The 11606-nt window shown below is 56.7% G+C and overlaps 2 protein-coding genes across 2 annotated transcripts; both read right to left on the bottom strand.

Annotated features, from left to right (window-relative positions):
* Positions 1-292: 292 nt before the first annotated feature.
* Positions 293-5345, bottom strand: CLDN15 (claudin 15). The gene is made up of 5 exons (XM_081053849.1): positions 4808-5345; positions 2206-2370; positions 1099-1180; positions 893-1009; positions 293-810 (listed from the first exon to the last, which is right to left on the bottom strand). The coding sequence occupies exons 1-5, from the start codon at positions 5022-5024 to the stop codon at positions 684-686; spliced, it is 708 nt and encodes a 235-aa protein (XP_080909975.1). The 5' UTR covers positions 5025-5345; the 3' UTR covers positions 293-683.
* Positions 5346-7012: 1667 nt separating this feature from the next.
* FIS1 (fission, mitochondrial 1) lies at positions 7013-10823 on the bottom strand. The gene is made up of 5 exons (XM_081054549.1): positions 10672-10823; positions 9656-9788; positions 8161-8237; positions 7638-7743; positions 7013-7322 (listed from the first exon to the last, which is right to left on the bottom strand). The coding sequence occupies exons 1-5, from the start codon at positions 10714-10716 to the stop codon at positions 7222-7224; spliced, it is 462 nt and encodes a 153-aa protein (XP_080910675.1). The 5' UTR covers positions 10717-10823; the 3' UTR covers positions 7013-7221.
* Positions 10824-11606: the final 783 nt, after the last annotated feature.

Raw genomic sequence — 11606 nt, 5'->3', positions numbered from 1 at the left:
TGTAACTGCTCAAGGAAAGCCTTGAACAATTTTTGCCAGCTTCCTGTGTACTAGTAGAGACTTGGTCCCCTCCTTGGGAGACATCCAGGCCTTTGAGAAATCTACACTATGCCCAAAGCCTCTAGAAGCTAGAGTCAATGTCATGATGGGGGCACCACAGCCCCTTCCTGGGTACACAGGAGCAGTCGAAAGGCGATGGACAGGACAGGTGACAGTCTGGGGTTTGAGAACTGAGACGACCCTGGGTGCCCCCCCAGCCACCCCTTGCTTGGCCAGACACTCTCAGACCGTGAACAGTTCACAATATAAATTTATTTATTCATGTGTTTATATAGAATGCAAACATTCCGGGATGCCTCCACCCCCGTAACCGCCCAGAGGGGTCAACATAAGGAGGGGGGTCGGTCCAGCCTCACGAGTCGGAAGTGAGTTCTCAGGAGGCGGGTGGTTGGCCAGACGGAGGAGGTGTGGCCAGAGCGGAGCTGGGACTGGAGAGGCGGGGCCTGAGTGGGGCGTGGCTTCCATGACCAGGGTGGAGCCTGGGGGTATGGCTTGCCCCTGGGTCGTGGCTCACTCCCGAGGCTGTAACACCAAGCAGGGGTCTGCCCCTGCAGCCCGGGGTTCCGGGAACCCCTGTCCACTGGGGGCAGTGGGAAGGGAATGGGGTTAACAGGTCAGGCCTCCTACACGTAAGCGTTTTTCCCGTATTTGCCGAAGCTGATGTCGCCTTCTTCAGCCGTGGTTGCGGGATGCAGGCGGACAGAGAGCCCAGAGGACTGCAGTGCAGAGGCCTTATGGGGCAGCCGGGTGCTGGTGGGGGAGGGGCATGGGTCAGAGGGAGGTGCGGCCCTCGCCGCCCCCCCGCCCCCCACCCCCGCCCGCCCTCCCTTACCTGGCGGCGGGGTTGTCGTCGGGGCCACAGCAGCAGTTGGAACAGAGGCAGACACCGCCCAGGATGGCCAGCAGCGAGGCACTCCAGCCCAGGTAGAGCGCGGGGCCCAGCTCATACCTGGGGACAAGGACAACGCCAGGCGCGCTAGCTCCAGGACCGGGCCGAGTCCCACCCACTGTCTCCGAGTGTGGGCTTCCCACACTCACTTGGTTCCGGGATACAGGGGGTCGAAGAAGTCCTTGGTGATGTTGAAGGCATACCAGGTGATGGCCACCATCCCGCAGCAACCTGGGGCGGGGAGAGACCTGCGCTAGCACCGAGACCCCCAGGAAACTCGGGAAGGCCCGGCAGGGGCAGCCCAGCGAGCAGGACGTGGGGTGTCAAGTCCAAGAGCAAGTTTCATTCCCTCCCTTTCTTCCTCCTCCGGGGTTCATGACCCTTCTGTTTCCTAGGGTCAACTGGAAGCTTCTGGATGGAGTACCCGGGACCCCACCCCAGCCAACCTTTCTTGTCTAGGCTCCCGCACTCTGCTCCTGAGCTCTCCCTCGCCCCCTTCTTTATCCCTGACCTACCTTGTTCATCCCTGCCTTCTACCTCCTTATTTAGTTTCCTCACTCGGACTGGGCTCCATCCACCCTCAAAAGCCCAGCTGTCCCATGAAGTCTTCCCAAAGCAGCCCTGCCTTTCCCGAGACCCCTGTCCTTTGCCCCTGCAAAGCCCTCAGAGCCTGTCACATGCCTTTGCCACTCAGTGCAGTGAAGGCCTGAAGCCAGCGAGACCCCTGAACTACGTGACCAACCTTGCCACTCACTGACGGCTTGTCCTCCAGTAAGTTTCCACACCCGGAGAACAGGACGAGACCCTGCCCACCTTGCTTGTGCGGTGATGTGTGGGTGTGTTATAAACTGAAAAGGGACGGGCCAGGTGTACAGTATTGTTTTCGTGTATGTGTGCCCTGACTCTGGTCTTCCCAGCCAGGCTGTAAGCTCTGGAGGGCAGACCCTCACTTCCTCTCACCTTTGGGGTCCCTCCCACACCTCGCTCATGCCTGGCTCCTATGGAAGCTCAAGAAACATTGCTGATGGACTGATTTGTAGCCAAGGGATTTGGGGTGAGCGTGGGTGAAGCTGGGGTGAGCAGGGAGAGAGGGAAGAGCTGAACCCGGGAGGGCAGGTGTCATCGCAAAGGGAAGGGTGAGGTAAGAGCCATAAGTGGGAGCTGGAGATGACAAAGAACCCCAAGGTCTGTTGCTGAGGGCCACCCCTTACCCCCCAACACAGCACAGGGCCCACCCATCACCTTCCCGCAATTACCAGCCAGTATGTGTAGGGCCCCTGCAACGGCCGCCAGCTTGGCTTTCCTGGAGAGAACCGGGCCCCCAATGTTTGTGCAGCGTAGCCCCACTATGCCCAGGAAGAGGCCCAGGAAGCCCAGGAGGATGGCGGTGATCATGAGTGCCCGGCAGGCCTGGATATACCCTAGGAAAGTGGGGTGCAGCCATGGGTCCCTGAGCCCGCCCCACCCCCTCCATCTCCTTTCCCCTCTATGACAACCAGCCCCTTACAGCTCCTGCTCAGGCCTCAGTCTCTAGAAGTCCTCAAATCTTCTCCTTCCCCTTCAGGGCCATCCAGCCTACAGACTGAGGGGTCACATACCCCTCCTTCCCAGGAGCTACCTCGGTCTCCAGGAGTGCCAGCCCCTCCTACCCCATCAGCACCGGTGCACTTCCCCATTACAGGGCCTCTCCCTGGCGCCACTGATGCACTGGCCAGCTCCTGCTTTGTTCTGGGGGCATCTCCTGCCCTGTAGAATGTGTAGCGGCCTCCACCACTAGATGTCAGTAGCCCTCTCCCCAAACGGGAAAATCAAGATGTGTAGACTGTCAAATGATCTCTAGGGGGCAAAATCGCCCAGCTGAGATCCACGGCTGTTAGATAGAGCACTACCACGCTCTGCTCTGCCGTGTATTCCAGGAAGCGCACCTGGGCGCCCCCAGCCCCTTCTCCACACCAGCCTCTCTCCAGGTCCCACCTAATGCCTAGCAAAATGCAGGACGTCCTGAACTGAGCTTCTTCCTGGAGTAACCGGTAGGGGACAGCAGTGGCCACTAGGTCCAGGGCCATTGCTGATCTGAGAGGTGGGATACCTGGGCTCAGGACCAATCCAAGTCAGTCTTGCACACAGGCTTTCAGTGCCTCAGTTTCCCCTTTCTCAAAGCTGAAGGAAATGGCTGGCTCCCTTCCTGGCCCCCTTCCCCCTTCTCTGTCTTTGATAGTTGCCAAGCACGCCAAGGACCTTGCACCCCTTTCTCGGGTGGGGCAGTACCACCCGTGCTGAAGGGAAAAGGCTGGGTCCCTGCCAAGAGGATGTTAAGTGGCCAGGAGTTGGGAGGTAGGGAGGAGGAACAAAGTTCTCTGGGAGCACTTTCTCACTCTCAGCCACTCCCTCCAGAGTTCCCACTCTCTCCACTTATATTTTTTCCTCACCCATCCATCACCCATCGCCACCTGGGGCAGACCAGCTCTAGTAGACAAAGGGTGATTATTGAAGGGAGATGAGCACAGACTGTGGCTGGGGCTGGATGTGGGGGAGGTGACTAAGTGACAGTTACGACCCCACTCAGCAATCAGCCAGCTCAGGACTCAGAGACCCACGAGTCAGGATTCCAACCCCCCTACCACCTGTGTGACTGGGCAGCTTAACGCTTATCGCTGGTGTTTTCTAGCTTCTGTAAAATGAGGCTACTAAAGTCCCCGACAGCAGACCTGTTGTAAACAACCCTGAAATGGTGTGTGTGAAGTACTTCACACCACACCTGGACCCCAGGTGCCCCTCAGTGCTGGATAGCTGCACGCAGGAAGACAGTGGGGGCATGAGACCCACCCTGACCCCCTAACTGCTCAGAGCATCTTTGACATTCCTGCGGGATTTTGTGGAGCCCTGCTCTAAACCCAGTGTTGGCCTCGGTTCCTTCTCCTACCCCCGGCACCTGCAGAAGGGGACTGGAAGAGCGAGATGGGTCCAGGAGGACCCGGCGATGGAGCAGTGAGGGCTTGGGTGGGGGTGCAGGAGAGGCACCGCAGCGGACCCCGGTCAACCCTTCTTGGTCTCTGGCGTGGGGCCGACTGCAGGAAGACTCCCCTGGGGGATGACGGGACTACTAGAGGGTGAGCGGCAAGCAGGAAGATGCTGCAGCCACAAGGGAGAACCTCCCTGGTCCAACAGAGCTGTAGGTTCCAGCGCACCAAGCACCACACAAACACACTGCCCCGAGAATCCTGAGCACACACGCACACCCACCACCTGCTTAAGTACACACCCAGGATCTCCCTGACAGCCCTTTAGAACTCTCCATGGCAGGGGTGCCCCAGTGGAGGCTACTGAGCTTGTCTCACCCCTCAAGAATCCAAGATGGGGCCTCTTCACCCCACAAACCACAGCCTTCCCACCCCCAAACTAAAATGCTAACATTGTTTGAGTGCATATAGATTCTAACATCATATTAACATTTCGCACCTTTATTTCATAGAATTCCGACCACCCGGTGAATGGGTGCTATGATGCCCCTAATTTTACAGATGGGTCAAATGAAGCTCATTTTACCCCCTGCTCAAGGTGCAGAGTAGGAAACAGCAGCACTGGACCTGGCAGTCTGACCCGGGGCCTGCACTTGTAACCACTACAACAGAGTATTCCCACTAGGGCAGGGGGCCATGAGTGACCAGGTTGCCACTACCGTTCCGGACAGGGGACTGTCCCCAGCACTCCTGGCTGCAGGAGCCGAGGTCCCAGAGCTGAATCAGGCCTCCCTTCTCTGTATGGTGTCCACGGCCGGACCGCAGGCGGCACCCACACTTCCCGGGGCTCTCTCCAACCTTCCGCCTCCCTCTGCTCCCTTCACCCTCCGCCCGGTACCGGAGAGAGCCAGCATGGATGGGAACTCCCAGCAGTTGTAGACACCCAGGGAGTCAGTCGCGCAGCTGTGCCAGAGATTCTCGAAGATGGTGTTGGTGGTGATGACGTTCCCGTGTACAGTGGACACTCGCCAGTAGCTGTTTGGCAGGGTCACCCCCAGCATGAGCAGTCCCAGGGCTGCTATGAAGAAGCCAAAGGTCTCCACAGCCACTGACATGGTGGGACGCAGGCCCTGAGGGCCGCCTGGGGCCCCGCAGGGAGGGGATGAGCCCCAGGGGACCTCGAGGGGCTTTGGCTAAGGAGGGGTGTTAAGGCAGGGTGGGGAGGGAGGGGAAGGGCGGAAGACAGGCTGCAGCCTTGGCCTCTGGTCTGTCTCCTGGTTTCTGCCTTCTTCCCTCTCTCTGGGTCTCTGCTTTCCCGCAGGTCGGTCAAAGGAATGAACCAAGAGCCCACGGCAGATGTTGACGAGGAGATGGAGGGAATAAACGAAACGGGCCAAAAGTCCACTGCCTCCGGGCTGCCCTGGGCTCCCCGCCCCACAAGGGTGGGGGGGGACTTACTAGGGAGTGACTAACGGATACAGCCAAGGAGGGGCCCCCCCTGGGAGGCACTGGGAGCCAAGGGGAAGCGTCTGTTTCTGACTCAGCTTTCATCGGAGGCCAGAGAATGAAATAAGAGGGACAAGAAAAGACAGACAGAGAATGACCACAGACAGGCCACCACAGCCTTCAATGGGGAAGGAACGAGGGAGCAGAGCCACCTGAGGTTGGTGAGAAAAGATCAAGAAACTCAAAGGGGTTGGGGCACGGAGTCTCCCAGGAAGATTAAAAGTCGAAGGGAACGGGGTCTGTGGGGAAACCATGGCTCTGGAATCCAACTAACCTAGATTCAACCCAGACCCCATTATTTACCAAAGTGACACGGGTATGAAGTGTGAGTCCCGTGAGTTCATTTCTGCTTCTGTGAACTAGATCTAGTACCACTCACCTCCTAGGTTGTAGTAAGAATTGTGACCACAGATCAAACCTCCCCACATGTATGAATTGCTTGATACTTGGTGACTGTCCTGGGTCTCAGTGCCACCTGCCCCGTGTGAGGCCATCAAGTGTTACTTTCCTCCAAACTTCAACTTCCTGAACTTGAATTACCCTCCCTTTTGTGGGTTGATCTTTGACCATCAGCCGCAAGCTTGATCTTGCTGCCAAGGGTCCCGGAGGGGGTAAATCACAGGCGCAGGTGATCCTGTGGCTAGTCTAAGCAGCTCAGTTATCAGAGCTGTCACTAGCTCTGTTAATCATGACAGATTAGAAACCTCTGGGTCCCCACCCCAAGCCAAGGCTGAGCACCTGTCCTACAGTAGATGGTCTCATTTTCCGCCCCAAGGCCACAGTGGGACAGCCCTGGCTCTCTTCTGGCAAGTGCGGCTGGAGCTGTCTCCAAGGGGCTGATCCTACACCCAGGCAATACACAGGTCGTCACTGAGCTGGAGTGTAAGCCCCCATTCTCCAACTTCCCGTGTCAGGCTCCTGCGTGCTCCCCTCAGCGGCCTCTTCCCCAATCCCCCAGCTGTGCAGGCTTGGCTGTGGAATGAGAGGTATGCAGTGAAGCAAGACAGGCCCACGCTGAGCCTGGCACGAAGCGGGTGTGGGGCAAAGAGGGCTGGGTGGGGACTGGGTCTCCACCTTCCATCTCGGAGCCTACAACTGGGGTGTCCTGGGTTCCTAACCTCTCCCAAGACCCCTGCCAACTCCATGCTAAATACCTCTTTCGTTCCCCCCACCAGCAGCACCCCCTCCCCTAAGGAGACTAGGGTAGGAGGAAGGGGAGGACGCAGGAGGACAAAGCGAGGGGAAGGGCGGAGGTTTGGGAGGAAACTGAGTGGGGGGCCCCCCTGGTGTGGAAAACTCCACGTGCTGAAAAGCAGCTGAGTGGGTCAGAGGAGACAGGAGACATAAATCCAGGCCTGTCCCCTTAGCTCTGCCCTTCCCACCTCCGGTCTCTGCTTTCCCCCAGGATCCAGGCTGCGCCACGTGGCTTTGGGGAAGGAAGGAAGGGTGTGGGGTCTAGGCAGCAGGGCAGACAAAGGAGAACCCCACAACAGCGTGGGGGGTAGGAGTGGAAGAACACAGAGCAAGAAAGGACCAGGTGTTACCCCCATTTCTGGGCTCAAGGGGAACCGCCCCTTCCTCAACAGAGACACAGAGGTTGGCAAGCCAAAGCCCAATTTTATTTACATTAATCCCAAAGCACATGATTTGGGGCTAAAGGACAGGTCTCAGGGGAGAGGAAGTTGAAGCCATAAAGGACAGTGATGGGGTTCAGGAGAAGGGAGAGTAAGGATGGATGGGCCACTCTCCGAGTGTGCGCCATGGGCTCCCATGAATCCCTGGGTAGAGGCAGAGGTGCAGTATTGTTCAGGAGGATTTGAATTTGGATACAGCAAGTCCGATGAGTCCAGCCACTCCTGCCACACCCAGGGCCATGCCTCCAACAATGGCCATGCCCACCAGTCCATCTGGAGAGAGAGATAAAGGGAGACTGTCAGTCAGGAGTCCAGCCCGAGCCATCCAGGAGCACGGCTACCATGTTCTTCCTGCCCGCTGCTCCTCAACAGACGTGCTTCTCCACCTGGAGTCACAGGGTAACGGACTCCAGGGTTGGATAAAGGCGGCTTCTGGGGGGGTTGAGGAGGAACTGGTGGGAGGGGAGTCATTTAAAGAGAGCCCAGAGAGCCCAGGTGTGGGGGTGTGGAGAAGAGTAAACTGGAGTTGTAGGGGCCGGGGAGACAGGAGGGTGGGGAGGAGAGGAGAACAGAGAGGAAGGCATTCACCTTTCTTCATGGCCTTGTCAATGAGCCGCTCCAGTTCCTTGGCCTGGTTGTTCTGGGGCTCTGTCTGCAGCAGCCCTCGAACATACTTTAGGGCCTTTTCATATTCCTATACGCAGGGAAAACACCCCCCCTCAGTATTCCTGCACTCCTGCTGCTGTTCAGAGGGGCCCTCCTTTTGCTTGCCCTGGGGGCTCCTCCCTCTACCTCCACCCCCTCCCTCACTCCAGCCCCACCCGATGGAGTAGAGTCCACAAACAGCCCCAACTGTGTGGGGGGGTGATAAGCTAGGGGAGATAACAGCCCAGGCCTGCGGCTGCACCCCAGTCCTGACGTCACCTTTCCCACACCCTCGGCACTCTGATCCTGTCTTTCACCTTCCCTCAGCATCCTGACCTGCTATCACCTTGCACCTCTGTACCTGACACCACCCCAGGCCTACTGCTTTCTTCAGGCTTTACCCTGGAGAGGAAGGAGAGGGTGCTGTGGACCCCCCAAGGGGGAACAAGGGAGTTTTCTGCCTTACCTTGAGCCGGTAGTTGCCCACAGCCAGGTAGAAGACATAGTCCCGCTGCTCCTCTTTGCTCCCTTTGGTTAGCAGCTCTGGAGAGGGGAGGGGAGAGGGTGAAAACCACTTCTCTTTTCCTAGTGCTTGTGTCCCAGAGACACCTTCCACTCTCTGAATCCCTATATGATCCGAAGAGAAAGTTCCGAGCCTCCCTTCCAACTCCAGTCACACCTGGCTTCCCAGTCAGAGCTCTGGGGCAGCGCGGACTCAGGCTGCCCAGACACCCTGGTGATCCACACGCAATACTGTAGCCAACTCTGGTTCACCCAAGTGCACGGAGAGAACTCGAGGCACTGGAGAAGCCAAAAGGCATCTCTCCTTAGTTTTGACATCTGTTGTGTTTCAATTACAGTTGCTTGTTGCCCAAATAAGTGTTAAAAATAAGTTTGTATTCCCTCTCCCTTTAAAAAATCAGCTCAAAACTCACCTTCAATTAGCCTTCCCTGAATGACCTCACCCGACTCTTTCTTAACTCAGTGACTTACTTCCCAGAGGCTTATGTGTTCAGTTGTACTCTATGCACTAGAATTTGTTGCTAAGTTTTTGTTGCTTTGCAGGTGTTTATAAATCTTCCCAATTGTCGGTCTCAACTAGACTGGCAGCCCTAGAGACTACTTCTATAGCAGGACACAGCTTTACAGGAAATCTGAAAAATCTGAATTGGCAAATTACACAAATGTAGGGTGAGATTATTTGCATTAAGATTCTTATTTTTATTGATTTATAATAGGCATCCTTTGCTAGTACACGGACTGTTTGCTTACACATGAGAAAGGGGGTACAGAGAAATTGAAAGGTCAAATATTATGGCTTCTGACAAATGGTGACCCCTCCGAAAACAATGGGAAACAGGATGCCAACCAAAAAAAGCACCATCTGTTCACAGGGTTTTGGGACTGTCTTCTGCACTTCTTCCATGCCATCCTCACAAAAAGTTTTCAGCAGCTGCTGAATAAGCTCCATGGTGGGGGACAAGGACCCAGGCCTGGGACACACAAGACAGGAGCCTCTAGTCCCAATTCAGCCATTAATTAATTAGCTGTGTGACCTCCTCAGACAAGCCACATTATAGTTAGCCTGCCTACCAGATCACCAAAGGCCTGTGGAAACGGACATGCTGATTCTATTTGGCAGAACAGCGATGAGGTGGTGACTAGCCAAAAGTACAGTGGGAGAAGCCGGGCTAACGCACCGCCCCTTGTTGCAGTGAGCTTACTGGAAAATATGAGGTTGGTGCAAAGGTAATTGCGGGTTTTGCAATTATTTTTAACCTTTTAAACCGCAATTACTTTTCCAGCAACCTAGTAACTGTGAGGTGCCTGTACTATAGGATCCCACGTTGAAAAAGGATCCCAGCACTTGAGATGGAGGGAGGGAACGAGCAATGGCAGGAAAGAAGGGCAGACTCTGCTGGCAGTTAGGAAGGGGAGAGTCGGGGAGCCTGGCACCTCACCCTCCAGCAGTGCAATGCCTTTACGGATGTCATCGTTGTACTTGCTTCGCACCAAGCACCAGGCATACTCAAACTGCGTGCTCTTGGACACCGAGCCTGCTGCCTTCTCAGACTGAAATTTCTTTTCAAACTTCTGCCATAGGAGAGGAGAGGAGTCATTTAGAAATGAAGGGGGCGAACCATTCTCTGATGGACCTGGGCGCCCATTTCCCAGTTACAATCCAGATCCCCCAGTCTCTGCCACATTTCCCTCACGGGTCTTGATTCCTGGCAGCACAGATTCCGCTGTCAGCATCCCCGGGACCCAGGCTCGCGGCTTCCTGTCGGCAGGCTGTCCTTGGACAGCACCGCCTCCGCTCCCCTACCCCTCGTGGTACCGAGAGGAGATGCCACCTGGTGGCGGCTCCAGGAACCGCTCCCGGAGCAGCTGAGTCCGAGTGGGTGAACAGTAAACACATTGTTCAACAGTCAGAACTGCTCAACAGCCCACGAAGTCCCTCGTTGGAGACTGCTTCCCTCATCCCATTCCATCCTGCTAGGTCTGGACCTTTTCTTATCTGCAAAACGGGAATAAGAATAGTGCCTTTCTTCTAGAGCTCAAAGACTGAGATACTGCCTGCAATGCACTTAGCACCGTGCAGGGTACAGTGAGTAATATATGAAACTTTTGATAGTCGCTAGTTCCCTGCCATTGAAGGAGCACGCAAAAACAGATCCACACCCTGACCTCCTAACTACTGCACGCACCCAGAACCCGTTAGTTTTTCCACGCCAGACTCCAGGCCCTGAGTCTGAGGTGTGGTGGCGCAGAGAAAACTACAACTCCCATTAGTCTCAAGGGCCAAGTGGAGCCTCTCGGCAGGAGCCGGACGCTGCAAAGGCTGCCGGGAGCCGTAGTTCGGCTTCCCTGGGCAACGCTGATGATGGGAATAGGGTTTGGCCCCTATCCGACTCTCCTCGGGACCCGCCCGCCCGAATCTTTCCTTTCCTTTCCTTTCCTCGGGGCCAGGCCTCACCAGCAGGTCGTCCACAGACACCAGCTCGTTTAGCACGGCCTCCATGGCCGCCGCCCCCGCAATGCTCAGAACTCAGACGTTACCGTGTCACCGTCTCCATGGCCCACTGGCCGGGGCAGAGAAACACTTCCGGCGTCTAGCGGAAGTGGGCCTCCTCCCCTATGCAGAGCCAATCACCTCACGTAGCCGACGCCGAGCCCGGCCCCTGTGAGGCGCCCCCACTTCCTCCCCGCGCAATCAGCGCGCGGTGAGGGCAGTGAAGTGCACGCTGGGATCGGTGCTCTTCTCAATCCCGTGGCGCGTGGGCCGCACACAGTGCTGCTTGTAGCCCTACGTTCTTTTTTTCCGGATGCCCTGTGTGTTTCTTTATCTCCGGAGGCTGCCTCAAGAAAGCCTGCGACTGTATCTCGGTGGTTATCCGCCCCCCACCCTGACTGAAAAGAGCAGAAAGGGGAAGGCGAAGAACCCGGCATGGCTCACGCTTGTAGGGACCAGTTTAATCCTCCCCACCCCCGCCCTGCGTACGCCCTGACGCCGGCCCAGGAGCCCCCGGAAACCTGGGCCCCGGACGCTAAGCGACTTCTCAGTGCCTGCAAGGAAAGCATGAAGTGCCGGGGTTCCCGGGGCCTGTGACCCGCGCAACGCAAGAGGGTCTGTTAACCATACGCCCCGAGACTGCAGTCCAGAGTAACGGCGTAGTGTTAACGGGAATTGAAAGAAAAGCTGTAGCCATTGCTTGCAAAGAGGGTTCAGTCTTTTAAGTATTTAGATGAAGCGTCCTCTGGGTGTACCTCAGGGGGACGGCCCGCTAGGTGGGTTCAAGGCCAGTGACGGGCTTGGCAGCAGGAGCAGCAGAGCACGGGAAGGGGAATGCTGCTGGCGCCTCTGGCGTGTGCCCTGCGCCCTGGACGGGACTGGGGAGGTGGTGCTCAAAC

This window comes from Rhinolophus hipposideros (assembly GCF_964194185.1).
Source record: "Rhinolophus hipposideros genome assembly, chromosome: 7".
Taxonomy (NCBI): Eukaryota; Metazoa; Chordata; class Mammalia; order Chiroptera; family Rhinolophidae; genus Rhinolophus; species Rhinolophus hipposideros.
The sequence above is the reverse complement of the archived record's forward strand: the minus strand, read 5'-3'. Positions and strand labels throughout refer to the sequence as shown.